Raw genomic sequence first — 22118 nt, 5'->3', positions numbered from 1 at the left:
CCTCTCTGACAGGGGCCTCCGCCAAACGTTCCCAACAGACCCTCACTATGCGTTTGGGCCTGCCAGGTCTGTCCAGCTTTTTCCCCCGCCATCGAATCCAACTCACCACCAGGTGGTGATCAGTTGACAGCTCAGCCCCTCTCTTCACCCGAGTATCCAAGACATATGGCCGAAGGTCAGAAGAAACGACTACAAAGTCGATCATCGACCTCCGACCTAGGGTGTCCTGGTGCCAAGTGCACTGATGGACACCCTTATGCATGAACATGGTGTTCGTTATGGACAAACCGCAACTAGCACAGAAATCCAATAACAACTCACCGCTCGGGTTCAGATCAGGGAGGCCGTTCCTCCCAATCACGCCCCTCCAGGTATCACTGTCGCTGCCCACGTGGGCGTTAAAGTCCCCCAGTAGAACGACAGAGTCCCCAGTGGGAGCGCTTTCCAGCACGCCCCCCAGGGACTCCAAGAAGGCCGGGTACTCTACACTGCCGCTAGGCGCATAATCACAAACGACAGTGAGAGACCGTTCCCTGACCCGAAGGCATAGGGAGACGACCCTCTCATTCACCGGGGTAGACTCCAACACATGGCAGCTGAACTGGGGGGCTATTAATAAGCCCACACCGGCCCGCTGCCTCTCACCTTGGGCAACGCCAGAATAGTGGAGAGTCCACCGTTGATCGAGAAGAGTGGTTCCAGAACCCAAGCTGTGAGTGGAAGTGAGCCCGACTATATCTAGACGGTATCTCTCAACTTCCCCCACCAGCTCAGGCTCCTTCCCCGCCAGTGAGGTGACATTCCAAGTCCCAAAAGCCAGAGTTGGCGCCCGAGGTTTGGGTCGGCCGGGCACTCGGCCCTGACCACCGCCCAAATCACAATGCACCGACCCCTTATGTCCTCTCCGGCAGGTGGTGAGCCCACCGAAGAGCGGTTCCACGTCATGGCTTTGGGCTGAGCCCGGCCAGGCCCCGTGGGCATAGACCTGGCCACTAGGCGCTCGCATGCGAGCCCCCCCCCCCCCCCCCAGGCCTGGCTCCAGGGTGGGCCCCGGTGACCCCATACCGGGCAGGGTAAACGAAAGCCTTGATTTTTTCTTCATAAGGGTTTTTTGACCATAGCCCTCTGTGACAGCCAGACTTTTAGTTTTATAAACAAACTAATCCCTCCAAAAGAAATTGAAATAAATAAATTTTGGTGGCAAATTGTAATATAGTTTTAGGCCCATTTAAAAATCATCCCAAAAAGCCTACAACACCAAATGTGGAGAAGGAAATCAAATTTCTTACCATCATTTTTTTTCCATTCAACTTATCCATTAAACGATTTCCATTCAACTTTAAGAAGAGTTTTAGTTAGAATGACTTTTGTTTGCTTTCCGTGTTGTAGTCTGCCCCCTCCTTTTTTTCAGAGTGAGTCGGTATGTGAGAGAAAGAACACAATTAAAAATGGATGAATGACTTTCCTTTCACACGCGGAAAAGCGGATGGGGGTGGGGGGGGGGGGGTTTGGAAAACAGGTAACCAGACACTTATAACTCTTGAGAGTCTCAATCAGGAATGCATATTTTATTAACGTGGTACAGACCTCAGGAGCCAGGTAAAAGCCAGATTCATCCCTAGGTGTGTATGGGTGTGTGGCTGCCTGCACACGTGCGAGTTGAGGTGGGTGTACGAGTGAGCCTCCCCCGTGGGAGGCTGCAGCAGACAGCAGTCCTCTGACCCTGCACCTCTCCTCAATCCCCTGGTTCTCCTCCTTGCCGGCCAGCATGGCCCTTCTGGACTTCGTGGCCTGCGTGGCCCCATGTGACCATGAGGTGAGGCTGTTAGTCTGCCCATAATGGTGTCTATCTATATTGGTCTTTCTCTACTTATGTGGAATTTTTGTGGCCTGCCACTAATGTTGATATTTATATTCTATTCTAGTTGTGTGTATTCTCATACAGAGGAGTGTAACAGTGCTCGTAGAGTTAAGACTAGTTTCAGGTGTACAAGTGTTGAGTGCCCAGGCAGATATGTTTACAGGTTATATATTCATAGAGGTATATATTTTCCAAAAGGAAAATAATTTACTGCAGTATTTTTCAGGGCAGATAATGTAATTATCTATTATTATAATAATATTATTCATTTTTAGCCATTGTATCATTATTATTATTATTATTAGAATTAATATTATGTAATGTTGAAATGAATGTTGATTATAATTTCTTGTACTTTGTATATTACCTCAAGATTATCTGAATGCATATTGAACATGATCAAATTTTTAAAAAAAGTCTAGTCGAGGCACCTATATGATTAACACATGTCAAAAAGGTGAAAAAATGCATTGTTCCAACACTGAACGGGATGAAGTGATCAGAAAGCTGCACATATTCAGTTGTGCCTAATGAGGATTAGGCTGTGTCTGATTCAGGGTTGGGGGTGTGGTGGTGCAGTGGGTTGGACCAGGTCCTGCTCTCCGGTGGGTCTGTGGTTCAAGTCCTACTTGGGGTGCCTTGTGATGGACTGGCATCCTGTTCTGGGTGTGTCCCCTCCCCCTGCACCCTGTGCTGCTGGGTTAGGCTCTGGTTTGCCACAACCCTGCTTGGGACAAGCAGCTTTAATCAGTGTGTGTGTGATTCAGGGTTTATATGATGGACTGAAGGGAAGCACTGATGTATTTTTGCATGTTATATTGTCCATTTATTCATTTAGCTGACAATTTTCTCCAAAGCAACTTACAAGTTTAATCTACCTAGAGTTATTTACCCATTTATACAGCTGAGTAATTTTATTGGAGCAATTTTAGGGTAAGTACCTTGTTCAAGGGTACCACAGCCAGAGGTGGGGATTAAACCTGCAACCTTTGCGTCCAAAGACAGAAGCCATAACCACTACGCTACCAGCTGTCCCCATATTGTAGAAACAATGATTGCAGAGAATTTAGCCACTATATTTCATGTGCATAAAGTGAACATTGCTGCATTTCAGTATGTTTATTTTACGTTGTAAAGTTAGAGTACATTTTACAAACATTATATTTGCCAATATTATACTAGGAAAGGGTTACTTGAAAGTCGACCTTAAATATTTCAAAAGTTTTTTTTTTTTAATTTCAAAGATTTATGAATTTATTTAATTTTTCTTTCAATTTTTTTTTTTAATTAAGTTCCTTTATCATGCAAAATTGTATGCATGCATATATATGTATTATATATTTATGCATACAATTCTGCATAGTAAAGGGACTTAATCCTTACCGTAAATTTCTAGATTATTTATTTATATATAATATAGAAATTTATGGTAAGGATTAAGTCCCTTTAAATATATAATCTGGTAATTTAGGATAAAACAATATTCAGTTTAGGAATAAATTTATGATGCAATATGGCAGTGTAGTAGTTAATTGGAAAGGAATCTATTAAAGTGTGTATTAACCCAATTAAATAGATAATGAACTAGGTTTATCCAAAATTAACATGGCTGCAGCAATAGCACTTGGTAAAGCAATGGGAAGAGCAGCAGGGAAGCAATGTGAGCTCTTCCTGCTGAGTTGTCCTGTCTCAAATTGGTTTCACAGAGTTTGATCAGGCCAACGAGCCCATGATGAGCTGGAACAGCCTGGATGAAGTGAAAGAGTGTGACCTTGCTGGTTTGGTGAACGGTGTGTGCAAAGCAGACAGGAGATATAAGCCTACCTCATTAAAGCCTTTTTAAATAGAAAGAAAGAGAGTATGCCATGAAGTTCCTGGCAGCTGACTATCAGCTTTGGTGCTTATAAGATGTTTTTATACTAAGAGAATTACAAAGCTCATCATTTACAGAGCTGATGATTAGTGATGGAATGTAGTGCAACTTCTCCTGAGGATTTATTTTATTGTTAGAAACACTTGGATGTCTGTGTGATGGGAAGAATGGCTTTGATAGTAGTGAACAAGATCATCCTACATTGATATTCCACTTTGCAGACTATCAAAACAGTGTTACAATGGGCAGAATATTTCAAATACCACTTGACAAGAGCCTTGATATCCTAAGTGTACATGCTGAAAACATCCAGGTCACTGTTTTAATATGAAGTTAGCCAATCAAATTTCACAACTTTTTGAAAATTTGTGTTTTTGAGGTCACTTTTTTTTTTTTTTTTTTCCCCCCTTCCAGGTGTTTGTGGAGTTGAATGAGCTGATTGTGGACAAGAACCAGGAGCTGCAGTGGCGGGAGACGGCTCGCTGGATCAAGTTTGAGGAGGACGTGGAGGAGGAGACGGACCGCTGGGGAAAGCCCCACGTGGCCTCGCTGAGCTTCCGCAGCTTGCTGGAACTCCGCAAAACCATTTCCCATGGTGAGAAAGGGTATTAAAGGCAAGCAAAGAAATGAGTGCAGCGGAAGAATAGCTTGAGTTTTATGGAGGTAGATAAGACCTGTAGCGTGGGAATTTTCTTTCTGACTGGATTGTGAAGTTGGCATTGAAGAATGCCTTACCTTAGAAGGGTCTCTAAGGAACAAGGAGTGCAGATGTAATGGAAATGCACCACTTCAGTATGCTGAGCTAGCTTGACACAAAGTCCAACAGTCATGCACTGACTATGCTCACCATTTGCTATCATAAATGTTGGGATGTCTGATGTTTTTTGTTTCCTTTGAACCAATGGACTGCTGTCTTGGATCTATTAACCCACTCAATGGTTTGTCCTAATAGAGTGTTTCTGATGATGATGGTGTGTAGGGGCTGTGCTTTTGGACCTGGACCAGAAGACCTTACCTGGCATTGCTCACCAGGTGGTGGAGCAGATGATCATCTCCGATCAGATCAAGGCAGAAGACCGAGCTAATGTATTGAGAGCTTTGCTGCTGAAACACAGGTAAGAGGACACATGCTTAAATATGCATGGAATAATTTGCACCTCAGGCAATTTGGAAGGTTCTTTTTTTGAACTTGCAGTGTTTTAGTCATGTTCTAGCTTTCTTCTCAGTGTTTGTCACTGTCTTGTTCTCCCTGTCTATCCCAGCCATCCAAGCGATGAGAAGGAGCACAGCACCTTCCCCAGGAACATTTCAGCTGCCAGCCTTGGATCCCTAATTCACCACAGCACTAACCACATTGCTCAGCCTGAGCCCTCTGTCACAGATCCACTCATGGGTGGCACCGGCTCTGAGGCTGAAACACACATTGATATAGATAAGCATGAGGTATGGACAAGAGGCCATGGTGTTATAGAAGGCAAAAATAAAATGACTTATATATGATGAATGCATCCAGCTGAGTTTTGCTGTTCAAGCTCTGATCTACTTAAAGAACCATTTATGACTGATGCACTAAAAATCAAGATCTGATCTTTCACTATTTGTTTACTGAAGACATTTAGCATAACTCTGTTCTCTGTGTTTAAGTGGAAATTTGTTTAGTAGCTTTGGTTGAACTTGGTATATTGGTAGACCACCAAGGCAGGTCCATCATGTGCTGCTATGGCTAATTGTGCTGAATCTTGGAAGCAGTAAGTACAATTACCAATAGACCATGCGATTGATTGAGCTGTGATTTGTGTGCCCCCCCCCCCCAAGAAGGAGGCTCCTCAGACACTGGGCATGCATAGGTCCAAGTCCAAACATGAGCTGAAGCTACTGGAGAAAATTCCTGAAAATGCTGAGGCAACTGTAGTCCTTGTTGGTGAGTTTGTCTTGCAATTTTTTGGTTTGTTTTGTTAGCAGCACTTGTTCTAATTACCCTTTTAACTGATGCGGAAGCAGGAAGGATGCACTTCTCACAATGACTCCTGCATGTTGACTTATTTTTGGTTAACTAAGATCTGTTGGTGTAATAGAATTAAAACAAATTGAGGACTTATGAGATTGTTCTCTAGTTAGAACTTGACAACTAGATTGGGATTAGTTTTGTCTTTGGAAAAACCAAATCATAGAAATGGGGTTTCGTTTTTTCGAATTAAGTATTCTCTCAATGACATCACATAGATGCCAGAGTTGTGTAGATTTTGCCAAATAGACTTTCGGTAGTGAGATCATGTGTCTGCATCCAGGCCTCTTCTGTTCATGTAATGCACTCGTATCTTTACGAGATGTATGTCGCTTTGGAAAAAGCATCCGGTAGATCAATGAATGAAAATGAGATCTTATGACTGCAGACACAGTCTTCAGTGCCCATTATTGTCCCATATAGGCAGCGTTGACTTCCTAGAACAGCCCACAATGGCTTTTGTCCGCCTACAAGAGGCAGTAGAGTTGGACTCTGTGCTGGAAGTTCCAATACCAGTCCGGTTTCTGTTCGTTCTACTGGGACCGCCTTGTACCACTATGGACTACCACCAGATTGGGCGCTCTATCTCTACACTTATGTCTGACAAGGTGAGTGAGTGGACTGGTATGGCCACAACCCATACAATGGATATTGTCTACATGACAAACAGGAAAAATCCATGTACAGGTGTCCCTGATTTTACGATGGTTCAACTTGGAATTTTTTTTGACTTTACAATGGTGAGCTGGCGATAGACATTCAGTAGATGCTGTACTTCAAACTCCCCCCCCTGCGGGAAAGCGGTGTGCGTTTGTGATCTCTTGATGGGCAGTGGCAGCGATCGACATCTCCTAGTCTGTCACGCAGAGGTGTATTATATTCATTTTCGACTTGAAATATTTTTGAAATATCATGATCTCTCACGGAACGTAACCCCATCGTAAATCAGGGACCACCTGTAAACTGAATCAGTAGTATGAACACTGAATATAGATATTAAATTACTTGCAGGAAGTTGTGAAATGAGTTTTATGTGCTGGTTCAATTTGAACCTGTTTATATTCACCTGCTGTAATTGGTATATTATGTATTGGGAAGCTGGTAGCATGCTAATTAAAGCCTCTGCCTTTGAATTCAAAAGGTCACAGGTTCAAATACCATTGTTGTAGTACCCTTGAGCAAGGTACTTACCCTAAATTGCCCCTGTAGAACTACCCAGCTGTATAAATGGGAAAATAATTGTGGTAAGTTTAACGTAAATTGCTTTGGAGAAAAGAATCAGCTGAATGTATTCAGTTTAACCTGTATTTGCACTGCATATTAGAAAATGAGCTGGAGAGAAATATCTTAATGTACTATGTTAACAGCTTGTGTAGAACATCATTATTGAAATTATGTACCATATGACTGGCTTCAGATGTTTTGGTAATGAAAGTGGAAGTGCCCAGCACATTATGAGCTTCATTTTCCCCCTCTCTCAGCATTTCCATGAGGCTGCCTACCTCGCTGATGACCGCCAAGACCTGCTCAATGCCATAAACAGCTTCCTGGACTGCAGCATCGTTCTGCCTCCCTCTGAGGTCGGAGGTGAGGAGCTGCTGCGCTCTGTGGCACGTTTCCAGAGAGAGATGCTGCGAAAGAGGGAGGAGCAGGAGGTGAAGTTCCAGGCCAAGGAGCCCAAGTCACCTGAGGAGAAAGGTAAGGAGAAAGCCACCACTCCCCCAGCTATATGAATCACATATGTTCATTTGGAACTGTGGAGTGCAATATAAACTCTAGAACCTTATATTTCCCTGTTCATTAGATATGTTAACTAGTAAAACAAGCTTCACAAGAGCTCTCCTTCACACTAAAAATGATTCATAAATATGGACTTGGAATCTTATTTTGCCGTAAGTCATGGAGCTTCTTAGTCTTGTAAACTGACTGCTCTGCCAGTTTGTATGATGAGATTCTCTGCACCCCCTAGCTTTTCTCACCCCCTTCAAGCCTAGTGATGACCCTCTAAGGAGGACTGGAAAGCTCTTTGGTGGAGTCATTCGTGATGCAAGGCGCCGTTACCCTAAGTATGTCAGCGACTTCAAGGATGCCCTAAATGCCCAATGCATGGCCGCTGTTATTTTCATCTACTTTGCCGCCCTATCTCCTGCCATAACGTTTGGGGGTCTGTTGGGTAAGTATCAAGTGGAGTGAATCATATGCCTTTTTTTTTTTTAACCTGGATCTCCAGCAAAACCTTCTCTCTAAATCGCATAAAGAATTAAAACCAAAATTTAGGTCTTCAAGGATTCTAACTGCATGATGGGTGTTAAACACTTAATTGTAGGGTTCTTCATATTTTCCAGAAAGACTGTAATCATCTGCAAAAATTTCCTTCAGCCTTTGTACATAACATATAAATACAGGACTACAGTCACTATAATGTATAATGCAGTCACTGCATCTTCCTTAAATGTCTTTATTACAATAGAGCTTAAATATATTCATGACTTCTTTGTGCTGTTACGCAGGAGAGAGGTTGCCAACCCATTACTCCCACATGAACCTTCAGCACTCTTGTCCCTAGGCTAGTATGTTTCTATTAATCTTTCAGGAAGCTTGATCTACTGTGTGGGTCTTCTCCTTTTTCCCTGTAAAGATGACTCTTCAGTCTAGGCTACTTTCCGATCTATCCTTGAGGCTGTCAATGTCTCCTACCTCAGGTGTGGGGAAATTGTGACAGTGGAGGTGTATTAACTTCACTTCTTGATTTGTTATATACTAATATGCACTCTTTCTCTGAATTTCATTTTGCTCATATGGTCTAAGTGAAGCAAAGTCTGTGGTTCAACAGTGTGTTGTATCAAAGTCCAAATGTAACCAGTTTGTCCCTTCAGGAGTCCTCTTGCATTTTCATCACCCAGATATCCCTCACCAATCTTTGTTCAGCTTCAGATTGACCTTTCAGGCTATGTCAAGCACTTCCTTCAGTGTACAATTATGCTCGTCTTCAACAGACCCAAACACAATTGTCCTCAATTGCTGTTTCTATTCTTGTAAGATGTTCAAAGGCCATGTGCACCATCTCATGATATACTCCCAACACAAAGTGAATTCCATTTGGAAGATGAATCTTAATCTGCCTTCAGGAGTGCTGGAGGTGCACATTGTGGAGCGTTCCTCTAGCATTCTCATCTATCAGAAGTCTAAGGACAAATCCAGCTTCCTGATCTATTCAGCCATAGTTAGTTTTGCCATTTCTTGCCTTGCAGGTACCTTGAAGCTTCCTTTTAGAAGCATTGTTGATGTCCTGTGCATATACACATGCTTTTCATTCTTTTACTGAAGGTCCTTTAGCTAACTCTTCAGTGCAAATTGTACCTCTTCACTAGAACAGGCCACCAGTGTGACATGTTTTCACTATGCAGCTTTTTTTAAAGCACTCTCTTCAGTTTGCAACACTGCTACTTTGTAGGTTGTTGGTTTGGTGTTCAGATCTTGATGTGGCTCATTGTGTATGGACTCTGCTTGTTCCTGCTTTGTTCATGTTTGTCTGTTTTTTCTCATGTTATGAAAACATGTAACTTGTGTCAAGAGGTGACTAAACTTCCTATGGTCTCTCTCGATACCTGAGATCGAGAAGGGGAAAATAATATGTACCCTACTCTTTGTCCAGTGCATCCTGGTCTTGGTTCTGGTCACAATCCCTCTTTGAGCTATAGGCTTTTCAAAAATAATGGAATATGGAATGATAAAACTACTGTGTGGTCCTTGCCTAAGTTGTTCTCTCTCTTCCAGGTGAGAAGACAGAGGGTCTTATTGGTGTATCTGAGCTCATTGTGGCAACAGCAGTGCAAGGTGTGCTGTTCTGTCTGCTTGGGGCCCAGCCACTTTTGGTGGTGGGCTTCTCAGGTCCCATCTTGGTCTTTGAGGAGGCTTTCTTTACAGTGAGTAGAAGCGCAATGTCTGGCCCCACAGCCATATACAAAATTTAGCAGAAAATACTAGGAAGTGTTCTAGAGGGGTGTTCATCTGTATAGGTTAAGGGCTGTTGAATAGGGCACTATACTACAATGGCTTGGTAAAAGTGGGTCAGATGTATGTATGTGTGTGTGTGTATGTATAAATTTTGTATTTTTGTCTTACTCCAGTTCTGCAAGGGCAATGGGGTGGAGTACCTGACGGGGCGTGTTTGGATTGGGTTCTGGCTCATCCTGATTGTGGTACTCACTGTAGCCTTTGAGGGAAGTTTCCTGGTGCGTTTTGTCTCACGCTTCACGCAGGAAATATTTTCTATTCTAATATCGCTGATCTTCATCTATGAGACCTTCTCCAAGCTTGTCAAGGTGAGTACATAATGGGTGGGGATCTGAATTTCAGTCCAAGGTTGGTCTTTGAGTGTTGTCAAACTTCTTCTGTTCTACAACCAACTGCAGGTTTCCCTCTTACAACAAAGGCTCCTTTTCCAAAAATTCCAACTTAGAAACGTGTCAATATTTTGACAAGTATGTAGGCTGGTATACCAACAAAAATTTGGCACTGGAATATCACCTAATGCATAAACAGTGATCAGGAACAGTAAGTGTTCTCATCTTCCAAGAGTGGATAAGGTGTAAAATCCAATTTTCAGAGCAGTTCTTATATTCTGGACTTTATTTTGAATAGGAGTAGTCTCTTGACCCTCCACGAACTGCCACCTTACTGAGGTGGAGGGGTTTGAGTGCCTGAGTGATCTCAGGAGCTATGTTGCCTGGGGCTATATGCCCCTGGTAGGGTCTCCCAAGGCAAACAGGTCCTGGGTGACAGACGAGACAAAGCGCGGTTCAAAACCCCCTTATGACTATTAAATCAAGGATCTCGTTCACCCTGCCTGGTATGGGGTCACCGGGGCCCCACCCTGGAGCCAGGCCTGGGGGGGGGGCTCGCATGCGAGCGCCTGGTGGCCAGGTCTATGCCCACGGGGCCTGGCTGGGCTTAGCCCAAAGCCATGACGTGGAGCTGCTCTTCGATGGGCTCACCACCTGCCGGAGAGGACATAAGGGGTCGGTGCGTTGTGATTTGGGCGGTGGTCGGGGCCGAGTGCCCGGCCGACCCAAACCTCGGGCGCCAACTCTGGCTTTTGGGACTTGGAATGTCACCTCACTGGCGGGGAAGGAGCCTGAGCTAGTGCAGGAGATTGAGAGATAACGTCTAGATATAGTCAGGCTCACTTCCACTCACAGCTTGGGTTCTGGAACCACTCTTCTCGACCAAGGGTGGACTCTCCACTATTCTGGCGTTGCCCAGGGTGAGAGGCGGCGGGCTGGTGTGGGCTTATTAATAGCCCCCCAGTTCAGCTGCCATGTGTTGGAGTCTACTCCAGTGAATAAGAGGGTTGTCTCCCTATGCCTTCGGGTCAGGGAACGGTCTCTCACTGTCGTTTGTGCTTATGCGCCTAGCGGCAGTGTAGAGTACCCAGCCTTTTTAGAGTCCCTGGGGGGCGTGCTGGAAAGCGTTCCCACTGGGGACTCTGTCGTTCTACTGGGGGACTTTAACGCACGAGTGGTGAGTTGTTATTGGATTTCTGTGCTAGTCACGGTTTGTCCATAACGAACACCATGTTCATGCATAAGGGTGTCCATCAGTGCACTTGGCACCAGGACACCCTAGATCGGAGGTCGATCGACTTTGTAGTCATTTCTTCTGATCTTCGGCCATATGTCTTGGACACTCGGGTGAAGAGAGAGACTGAGCTGTCAACTGATCACCACCTGGTGGTGAGTTGGATTCGATGGCAAGGGAAAAAGCTGGACAGACCTGGCAGGCCCAAACGCATAGTGAGGGTCTGTTGGGAACGTTTGGCGGAGGCCCCTGTCAGAGAGGTCTTCAGCTCCCACCTCCAACAGAGCTTCAACCAGGTCCCGAGGGAGGTGGGGGACATTGAGTCTGAATGGACTATGTTCCACACCTCCATTGTCGGGGCGGCGGTTCGGAGCTGCGACCATAAGGTCTCCGGCGCCTGTCGCGGCGGCAATCCCCGAACACGGTGGTGGACACCGGAGGTAAGGGATGCCGTCAAGCTGAAGGAGTTCTATCAGGCCTGGCTGGCTCATGGGACTCCTGAAGCAGCTGACGGGTACCGGCGGGCCAGACGGAGCGCGGCTCTGGCAGTCGCCACGGCAAAAACTCGGGCTTGGGAGGAGTTCGGTGAGGCCATGGAGCAAGACTTTCGGTCGGCCTCAAAGAGATTCTGGCAAACCGTCCAGCGACTCAGAAGGGGGAAGCAGTGTTCCGCCAGCACTGTTTACAGTGGAAGTGGTGCGCTGCTGACCTCAGCTGAGGATGTCCTCGGGCGGTGGAAGGAGTACTGTGAGGATCTCCTCAATCCCTCCGACACACCTTCCGTAGAGGAAGCTGAGGCCAGGGACTCGGAGGGGGACTCATCCATTACCCTGGCTGAAGTTGCTGAGGTAGTCAAAAAACTCCTCGGTGTCAAGGCTCCGGGGGTGGATGAGATCCGCCCCGAGTTTCTCAAGTCTCTGGATGTTGTGGCGCTGTCTTGGCTGACACGCCTCTGCAGCATCGCGTGGAGTTCGGGAACGGTGCCTCTGGACTGGCAGACCGGGGTGGTGGTCCCGCTTTTTAAGAAGGGGGACCGGAGATTGTGTTCCAACTACAGGGGGATCACACTCCTTAGCCTCCCTGGGAAAGTCTATGCCAGGGTACTGGAAAGGAGAATCCGACCGATAGTCGAACCTCGGATTCAGGAGGAGCAATGCGGTTTTCGCCCTGGCCGTGGAACACTGGACCAGCTCTATACCCTCACTAGGGTGTTGGAGGGTTCGTGGGAGTTTGTCCAACCAGTCCATATGTGTTTTGTGGACCTGGAGAAGGCATTTGACCATGTCTCTCGTGGCATCCTATGGGGGGTACTTCAGGATTATGGGGTTCAGGGCTCGTTCCTACGGGCTGTTTGTTCCCTGTATGACCGGAGCAGGAGCTTGGTTCGCATTGCCGGCAGTAAGTCAGACCTGTTTCCGGTGCATGTTGGACTCCGCCAGGGCTGCCCTTTGTCACCGATTCTGTTCATTATCTTTATAGACAGAATTTCTAGGCGCAGTCAGGGAACGGAGGGTGTCTGTTTTGATGGCCGCGAGATCTCGTCTCTGCTTTTTGCGGATGATGTGGTTCTGTTGGCTTCATCGAATCAAGACTTACAGCGTGCACTGGAGAGGTTTGCAGCCGAGTGTGAAGCGGCGGGGATGAGAATCAGCACCTCCAAATCCGAGGCCATGGTCCTCAGTCGGAAAAAGGTGGATTGCCCCCTCCGGGTTAGGGGGGAGCTCCTCCCTCAAGTGGAGGAGTTTAAGTATCTCGGGGTCTTGTTCACGAGTGAGGGGAAAAATGGAGTGGCAGGTTGACGGACGGACGGATCGGTGCGGCGTCCGCAGTAACGCGGTCATTGTACCGGTCTGTTGTGGTGAAGAGGGAGCTGAGTCGTAAGGCAAAGCTCTCAATTTACCGGTCGATCTACGTTCCTACCCTCACCTATGGTCATGAACTTTGGATCATGACCGAAAGAAGATGATCACGGATACAAGCGGCAGAAATGAGTTTCCTCCGCAGAGTGGCTGGGCGCACCCTTAGGGATAGGGTGAGGAGCTCAGTCACCCGGGAGGAGCTCGGAGTAGAGCCGCTGCTCCCCCGCATCGAGAGGAGCCAGTTGAGGTGGCTCGGGCACCTGTTCCGGATGCCTCCCTGGGGAGGTGTTCCGGGCATGTCCCACTGGGAGGAGGCCTCGGGGCAGACCCAGGACACGTTGGAGAGACTGCGTCTCCCAGCTGGCTTGGGAACGCCTTGGGGTTCCCCCAGAGGAGCTGGAGGAGGTTTGCGGGGAGAGGGAAGTCTGGGGGGGCTCTGCTTAGACTACTGCCCCCGCGACCTGGTCCCGGATAAGCGGAGGAGGATGGATGGATGGTAGTCTCTTGAAGTAAAATCAGGGATTTTAAATGTTATGCAAAAGTTCCTTTTTTTGTTCATGAACACAGAAGTTAGTTTTGGAAGAATTCTCAAGAGCACATCTTTAGAAATTTGTTACATTTGTGAATACTCTATAGGCTTCCCTTCCATAAAGTTTTTAATCTAAGAAAAATGTATCGGGGAGTGTCAGCTATAGTTTAATGTGGTGCGGTAAGTTTTATACAAGGCTCTGTATTATCTGCAGTAAGACAATTCAATATTAATATACCATATAAAGATTAATGTGGCAATATTTTGAATTCAAAGGAAAGACTTAAAAATGTGACTGAACAGACTAAGCTAAAACTAATTCATAGTGAGGTAGAACTATGAGAATGTATATTCAGCTTCTTTTGATTAGTCTCAGTGGTATTATGGTTCGATGGATGCAATGTGTGTGCTGGACAGATATTCCACGAGCATCCGCTGCAGCGGTGTTCCCTCGACAACATCACCATGGAGAACTCCACCGTGGAGGATGTCACAGTTGTGAACACCAGCACAGTGCTCCAGCTGAACAGCAGCAGCCCTGGGCTGGTGAAGACATGGGGCGAGCCCAACACCGCCTTGCTCTCCTTGGTTCTTATGTCTGGCACCTACTTTATTGCGTTTTATCTGCGCAAGTTCAAAAACAGCGCCTTCTTCCCTGGCAGGGTGAGTACAATCAGTTCTCCCACTGGGCCTATGTTCATGCCTAGGGTCTTCACCAAAAGCATGTGTTTTTTTCCTCTATTTAAAAAAATTAGATGAATACTAGTCTAATTATAAGCATTGTCAACATTATTTTTTATAAGAGTGGTTTTATTTATGTTTTATGTCTGCAATAATACCATGACCTGCATTACAAAATGGTAAACAATTCCTAGTATCTTTCTCTCAGCTTCGCAGAGTTATTGGCGATTTTGGTGTCCCAATTGCCATCCTCATCATGGTTTTGGTGGACTACAGCATCCAGGATACATATACACAGGTGAGTCACTAGCTTATTGCATAATAAACTAGGATAAACAATGCATGCCTTTTAAAATATCTTTGCAAAGTAAAATATTCTCAATATAGTCTGCTCTTGAGCATTTAATCATACCCATGCATAATCAAATTCATTAAATACTTGTACGTTGCTCTCCTGCCTTGCAGAAATTAAGTGTGCCAAGTGGCTTCTCTGTGACCAGCCCAAAAAAGCGAGGCTGGTTGATCAACCCACTAGGATCCAATGGTGATTTCCCTATCTGGATGATGGCAGCAAGCATCCTTCCAGCCCTGCTGGTCTTCATCCTGATTTTTATGGAGACGCAAATCACTACGTGAGTCTAGCAGCACTTCTAATAAACAATTTCGATGCTGGACCTTCTGCACTTCCCAGACTCCTGTCCCTTTAGTCCTCATCTATTTTGTACACCTTTCCTCAAGCCTTTCTTGCCTCTACTCCCTCCATAGGCACCCAATTGAAAAGCTAATCTGATCCCAGGTAGATGATCAAAAATTAAATTATATGCATCCAACAGCCTTTTATAACCTATCATCTAAATTCTTGCACATTTATCTACAGATTACGGTACATACAACTTGCTGTATGCAGCCTTTGAGAATTCACTTTTCTGTACAAGTCAAATTAAGGTAGTTTCTACTTAGAAGCAACTTTCCACACAGTTTTAACAAATGCCTATAGGAATTAAAGCATGAAAGCTTTGTACGTTCTTGACACTGAGAAATGTGCAATAAGCATATGTGACACATTGTGGAAGATAGGGCGCGCACACACAGTGTACAGAACACATCTACTCGTGGAGACTAGAGCATAATACACTACCATTACTATATATGGAACATCTTCCCCACACCAAGACCGAAACTTGCTTACTCTGCCAGTAACATGCTACCATAATGCCTATACCTAGTTACCACCAACAAACACCCAGTTGTCATGACTACGCTATTTAAGCCTCTGACAGTGAGAATTTGCATGGGAGGGTGAGATGGAGAAGGACCAGTTCTAATTCCTTTCCCCCAACCCCTTGCCCAACCTAAGAGTTCTAAAATAAAGGTTATTGGATCAGCACATCTGGAACTGGTGTCCTCTAGATCCACAAACAGTACATTTGTCACAGTGTGCAATGCCGAGCTCGGGTGAAGACGGCCTACGTGATTCCTTGTAAGGTTCCGGTAACAGATTATACAGATCCCACTTCAAAGTATTAAAGCAACGATTCAGAGTAAATGCCTTGTTTTGAGTACTACAGCGGTACTATAGTGCTACAAATTGTCCCAAGCCTTTTGACATCTATTTTGAAACCCATAATTTCTCTAAAACTAGGAACCTTTATGTTCCTTCTCTTCCACAGGCTGATTGTTAGTAAAAAGGAGCGGATGCTGGTAAAGGGCTCTGGGTTCCATCTGGACCTCCTGGTCATTGTGTCCCTGGGTGGAATGTCTGCGCTCTTTGGCTTACCCTGGATGGCTGCCGCTACTGTGCGCTCTGTCACACACGTCAATGCTCTGACTGTCATGAGCACAGCCGTTGCTCCTGGAGATAAGCCGCGCATCCAGGAGGTCAAGGAGCAGAGAGTAACTGGGCTGCTAGTAGCGATACTCGTAGGTACGTGTTCCCTCCAGAAACTGTTGCAGGCCAGCTGTTCCTGTGGTTCTCCATGAGGATTTGAAGCAGTAAAAACTCCTCCTAAGTGAGAATATTTTTGCAGAAATCTTCTGAGCATCTACACAAAGATATGAGGATGGTAGAACATAGTTATCAGGAATCATCTACAGATGTTCTGAAAGCATACTTGCTCACTTCTAGCCTCTTAAATATTGTTTCTCAGGCTTGTCAATAGTTATTGGAAAGCTGTTGGGTCAGATCCCAATTGCAGTGCTCTTTGGAATATTCCTCTACATGGGAGTGATGTCACTCAACGGCATCCAGCTGGCTGAGCGTATCCAGCTGCTGCTTATGCCAGCCAAGTACCATCCTGATCACACTTACGTGCGCAAGGTGAGCCATCATGGATCATCTAAAGGAGGGGAGGTTTAAAATCCTTTAAATGCCTTGTTGCTGCAAAGGGGCAACAATGTTGATTGTTCTCTAAAACATGACCCTTTATAAATCATTGCCTACAAATGTAATCTAGCTGACTTCATTCATTCCGCACAAATTAAAAGTAAATCAGTTGATTTTTCATGATTTCTGTAAATAATGACATTGTGCAATGATATTCAGCTAACTCTTAAACTGCGCAGTTCAGAATTACTAGCCTTTGGCGGAATATTTCGGTTACTGAGCATATTAAATATACTGAAATGCTCGGCGTTCTAATTAAAATGTGGCTGCTCTACTGCTGATTTTATTTGAGCACATTATGAAGAATGGAGATGAACTTTTTTTTTTTTTCCTACCCTCCCAATACTCAAAGGTGCGTACATTACGCATGCACCTGTACACAGGAATACAGATGGTGTGCCTGGCACTGTTGTGGGCCGTCATGTCCACTGCAGCATCGTTGGCCTTCCCCTTTGTCCTTATCCTCACTGTCCCCGTGAAGATGTTCCTTCTACCACGGATCTTCAGTGCCCGGGAGATGCAATCTGTGAGTTACCTGCACCCCCAGGATGGCACCTTCACATGCTTTCTCTGATGCAATTAATTTTTCCAAAACATACCAGTGTTACCTGTTTTTTAATTTAAAAAAAAAAAAAGCTGGTTTTAATACTGAATATATCATTTAAAACTGCAGCGATGGTAAAATGCCGGTGAAGTCACCACTAGAGATCTAGAAATATTTTACCATGAGCCACAAAAATCAATTTGTCTTATTGCTTATTGAGAAGTAGTGGGAGGGAGGGGTATGGTGTGGTGGCACAGTGGGTTTGACCAGGTCCTGTTCTCCGGTGGGTCTGGGGTTTGAGTCCCACTTGGGGTGCCTTGCCATCCTGGGTGTGTCCCCCTCCCCCTCCAGCCTTCCGCCCCATGTTGCTGGGTAAGGCTCCAGCTCCCCGCAACCCCGCATGGGACAAGCGGTTTCAGATAATGTGTCAGACTTGTTGAAAAACCTAAGGCCTTAAATGGAAGGTAGGTCATCAATTAAAGGGGGGGGGAGGTCATGTTTATATAAAAAAAAGTGAGTAGTGCAGCAGTACACTCATTCCCGATACCTTTCGCTTCCAAGACCTTCAATTGTCCAAACCATAAATCTTAATACTACGTTTCTTTATTCAGGCTAAAACTTTGGGTTATAAGGTCTGGGAATACAGTAGGTCTCCAGTCTATCAGCTGAGGCTGCATGTTTGTGCTTTAACACCACAAGCCTTAGTTTTCTTAGTTAAAGACGAAGGCATACCGTTTAGATTTTGGGTTATTCAAATCTAGCAGGAATGCAATCGCTACGTAGCAACAGCCTGAAATGAGCTGGGTGGTGACCAAGTTAGACTTCGGAGACATGAAATTTGTGAAAAGGTTAAAGCCGTAGGAGAGGATAGACTCAAGTTAAACCTGTTCCTCCTGTCATCTTTGCTTAAGCCAGTGGACACACATCGTGATAGTTACTTATGCTTATTCCACATTATCGGTAGGGGGGGGACTATTTCCTGATGGTATTTAAGGTGTTGGGAGGGTTGGGGTGTTTGATCTTGGAACTTTTGGAACAAAAACCAAAGAGAGAAGGAAAAACTAGGGCATAGAACTTTTACTGCTTAAATGTAATTTGTGCTGTAAATTCCATTTTCAGTAAATTTGCTATGGATAATGGAGAATTGTACCTTTTTTATATTTTGCTTGGATTCACTCAAGTCGGTGGCACAGAACATTATGTGAATGTATTTATCGAATATTCAAATGCACAAGATGGGATGAATGACCTCATTTGTAATATTATGTGGGGTTTTTCCCCTTCTGCATCATCACCCCCCCCCCCCCCCCCCCCCCCCCGCACGCTCCACAGCTGGATGCAGATGATGCAGAACCCACCTTTGACGAGAAGGAGGGGCAAGACGAGTACACTGAGATGCACATGCCCGTGTGAGGCCGCGCCGTGTAACCGTGAATGTTTCGCCCAGCGACGCATCCTGCTCGGCGCCCCACGGATCAGCTGTTTAGCGACATTCATCATTTGCGTACCTGCAAACGTTTTAGTCATTCCAATTGATTTTATCATATTTTACTGTTTATTTTAAGATTGATCTTATTCATAGAATCCACAGTTTTGACCTACTGGGGGCCGTTTTTAAATTGTGTTCTGATTTGCCGGAATGTAATTTTTCTCCCGACGTGATCCTTGCTACATCGCAGTAAGGGGTTGAGAGAGTTTGGGTCAGGGGTGTACAGAACCAGCTTTCTTCCATACAGTGTAAAATCTGCAATGGAGTCGCTGTAGAGGAGCGTCAGAGGTCACATCTGGCTTCGGTGTTACTGATAATCAGTTATGACTCTATGCAATGCAGAATATAAATGCATCGATCAGCAGATGAATGCTGTGGTTTCTATCCTGTATCATATGCGCAAGCCTTCATGTCCAGTGCATTTTAATTTAATATTAAAATACTATTAAAATTTTGCCTTAACTTTGGACTAAATGTGTGAAGGTGGGATGACTATGGTTCCTTTCCCCCTTCTTAATGTGGTAAAGTCACATTGATGCTGAGACTGAACAGTCCAGTTGTACTGCTGTTACCTGGTCCTATTAGTACAGTTTAGTTTACTCTGTGTACAGTCAGGGTTTATCACCTTGGTTATACAAAAGTTGCTCTTAAATTGCACTAATATTTCAGCCACTGTGTAGAGATTCAGTAATTCCTCCAAACTACTACTTTACAATTAGTGCTCAGTTGTACGAGTGGGAGCAACTTGCATAGGTAACATTTAGTATGAGTAGTGAACGTTCCCTATAGTGTGCAACTCCGATAAATTTTATTTTTGTTACATATTCATAGAATGCGTGTTGCCTTTAGGAATCATTTTAATGCTTGCACAATAAGCACTTTAAGAATTGTGGACTTTTCGTAAATATAGTACATCATCCAGATGACCAAACAGATCAAGCACTTTTTTTTTCTTCCCCAAATTTACAGTATAGTTAGTAGGAATGTGTTTATAAAATTGAACGTAAGGCTTCTTACGTTGAAACTACATGTCCCATTAAAGTGAACTGTACCTAAGCTGTTAAAACAAGGTTTTTGCAAATAAATGATTTCTAGAGGGTGGTGGGATATACACAATGTTAAGGGGAATTCGCAGACACACAATAGTGGCTTAATTGTAAGCAACACCTAAGGGAAGATCTTGGGTTGTTCCTTTGATAAATGTTTCTCTATAGATTAACTTCATCTTGTGGGAGCAAGAGCATTCAAGAATACAATTTTGATTTCCTAGCGGGTTAGAACCTACAACTGCAACATTCAGTGTATTTTGGTGTAATGTGAATTCTGTAAACAGTCATCGTTTTGCCACCAGTCTAAAGCGTTGTCCTACCACAGAAGTTGTGATTGTGAAAATGTTTCTGTATATGACGAGCATCATCATTACAGAACCACCAGCTCCAAAACATTTTATAAAAGGGTGCAGCTCAGAAGCAACTACCTGACCATGTGCATTTGCCAATGTTAATAGTCATTTTTTCAGCTTTATGCTTTGTGTAACAGATGTCAACATAGCAACGACACTTTGAAAGGTCGAATAACCAGTATTTTAATCAAGGGAACAACAAGATTGGGCTATTCCTGCATTGCTTATACTGAATTTTCCACATGCTTAATTTACAGTATAAAACACATTTTCTCCGTGTTTAAGATGCTAACTGCAGAGTTAATGATTAATAATACCTTTGTTATGTCACCAGCAATATTAGTTATTAAATGTCTCATGCTTTGTACTTACTCATGTACATTACTTGCGTATTAACAGTCCTATAATGAGGTTATTTTTCTACATATGGGAATTATATATTCCATGCCACCCACACTTATTTTTAATGAATTATCATGCTACTGAATTTCAGCCAATGTAGGTGCAGTCATGCCAGTGTCCTGGTCACTCTTTGGGGTAATAACTTTGCTAAGATTATTAAATGCACATGGAAAGATGGAAGGGAATGGGCCTACTAATTATGCAGTATAAAATCAACTTTTTTTCTGTTCTATTTGTTTATTGAATAGTTTAGAAACAGTATGATTATACCTTTGTCACCATATGCATTATAGTGGATGTACAGATCTGTCTACTTTTACAAAATATGTGAGGCAACTGGGTTGGTTTAGACTGTGAAATTCTAAAACAGATATGAGAAACAGTATGGAAAAGTGAAACGATGGCAAAATCTTTACCGATTCTTGAATAACCTTGTCTTGCATGCAGGCTATCAGTTTAATGTGCACTGACTGTTCGCATTTACCGTTTCATTTGCACTTCACTTTTGTGCCTGGTTGAGGTCAGTCAAAAAACTATTTGTTAGTTTCCTGTGTTACGCGCGGTAATAGTGCAAATTCCAAGAACTCTCTATATTCCAGTTTTGCCTTGTAACTTTAATGGATGCTTTTAACAAATTTATATTCTGAACTCTTTTATAGAACTAACATACAAAACAAGGTTGACCCAAGAACTTTTTTTGTACACTTTCCCTTATATAATAACATACAAAAAACAAATATCCGTTTTTCATGCAACAGGCTTGTTATTCTGTACAGTGGTATTTTTACCTCGTATGCGGTCATTTTACGTCCACAGAAAGTATCCCGTTCCGCACAGTGGCACTGCTGCTCTCACGTTATTTGGCACAAAGACATACACTTGGTGTTCTAGTACCAAAAAGTTTTCCTATCATTTTATTAATTGTTGTGTTTTAACATCTAAATTACCCTGGAAACAATGACCGCTAGAGTCCAAGCAGGGTTCGGAGGGTGGCGGCTGGGCTCGTCTTTTAATGGACGTTTTTTATAAAGATGTTGATGGATACATTCACACAGTTTATGGATACAGCTACACTTCTATAACAAAACCAGCTATGTAATTTTTCCTCTATCACACTGACATCAAAAATCAGGACATTTGATTAAGGTAAATGCAAATCAACTGAAAAGGCAAATTCAGTTCTGTTATTAATTGATGCTTTTTTTTTTTTTTTTTTTTTTTAAACAAAGCAACTTTTTGTTAAACTAGTTTTGATCATTTACATAGTTGGGTAACTTTTACTATATCAGTTCAGAGTGAGTATCTTGATCAAAGGTACCGGAGCAGGGATTTTGAAAGTCCTAACTTAATGATAACTTTTAGAAATAAACTATATTTACACAACTATTAAATCAGTTATTAAAATGATATGCAGCTTTTATAATATTTTTACATTAATGGAACTAAAGCCTTAATGTCACAATCAGATGATCATCTAACAAAAATATTTAGTAAGGCTGCACAGCACCTG

General features: G+C 43.9%; 1 protein-coding gene across 4 annotated transcripts in view; it reads left to right on the top strand.

The window, feature by feature from the left end:
* Positions 1 to 21814, top strand: part of slc4a2b (solute carrier family 4 member 2b) — a 59168-nt gene extending 37354 nt beyond the window's left edge. For 3 of the 4 annotated variants that reach the window (XM_018765670.2, XM_018765673.2, XM_018765674.2), the window contains 16 exons: positions 4149 to 4329; positions 4714 to 4849; positions 4997 to 5177; positions 5550 to 5655; positions 6163 to 6347; positions 7221 to 7437; positions 7709 to 7912; positions 9517 to 9665; positions 9870 to 10064; positions 14125 to 14370; positions 14597 to 14686; positions 14854 to 15020; positions 16059 to 16312; positions 16536 to 16705; positions 17124 to 17297; positions 18648 to 21814. In XM_018765670.2, coding sequence (XP_018621186.2) covers positions 4149 to 4329; positions 4714 to 4849; positions 4997 to 5177; positions 5550 to 5655; positions 6163 to 6347; positions 7221 to 7437; positions 7709 to 7912; positions 9517 to 9665; positions 9870 to 10064; positions 14125 to 14370; positions 14597 to 14686; positions 14854 to 15020; positions 16059 to 16312; positions 16536 to 16705; positions 17124 to 17297; positions 18648 to 18728 — 2736 coding nt within the window. In that variant the 3' untranslated portion in view covers positions 18729 to 21814. The remainder of the gene's footprint in view (positions 1 to 4148; positions 4330 to 4713; positions 4850 to 4996; positions 5178 to 5549; positions 5656 to 6162; positions 6348 to 7220; positions 7438 to 7708; positions 7913 to 9516; positions 9666 to 9869; positions 10065 to 14124; positions 14371 to 14596; positions 14687 to 14853; positions 15021 to 16058; positions 16313 to 16535; positions 16706 to 17123; positions 17298 to 18647) is intronic. The other variant, XM_018765671.2, reaches the window with a different exon arrangement.
* Positions 21815 to 22118: the final 304 nt, after the last annotated feature.

The sequence above is a fragment of the Scleropages formosus genome, chromosome 5, assembly GCF_900964775.1.
Source record: "Scleropages formosus chromosome 5, fSclFor1.1, whole genome shotgun sequence".
Taxonomy (NCBI): Eukaryota; Metazoa; Chordata; class Actinopteri; order Osteoglossiformes; family Osteoglossidae; genus Scleropages; species Scleropages formosus.
This window is presented reverse-complemented; position numbering and strand designations above follow the sequence as displayed.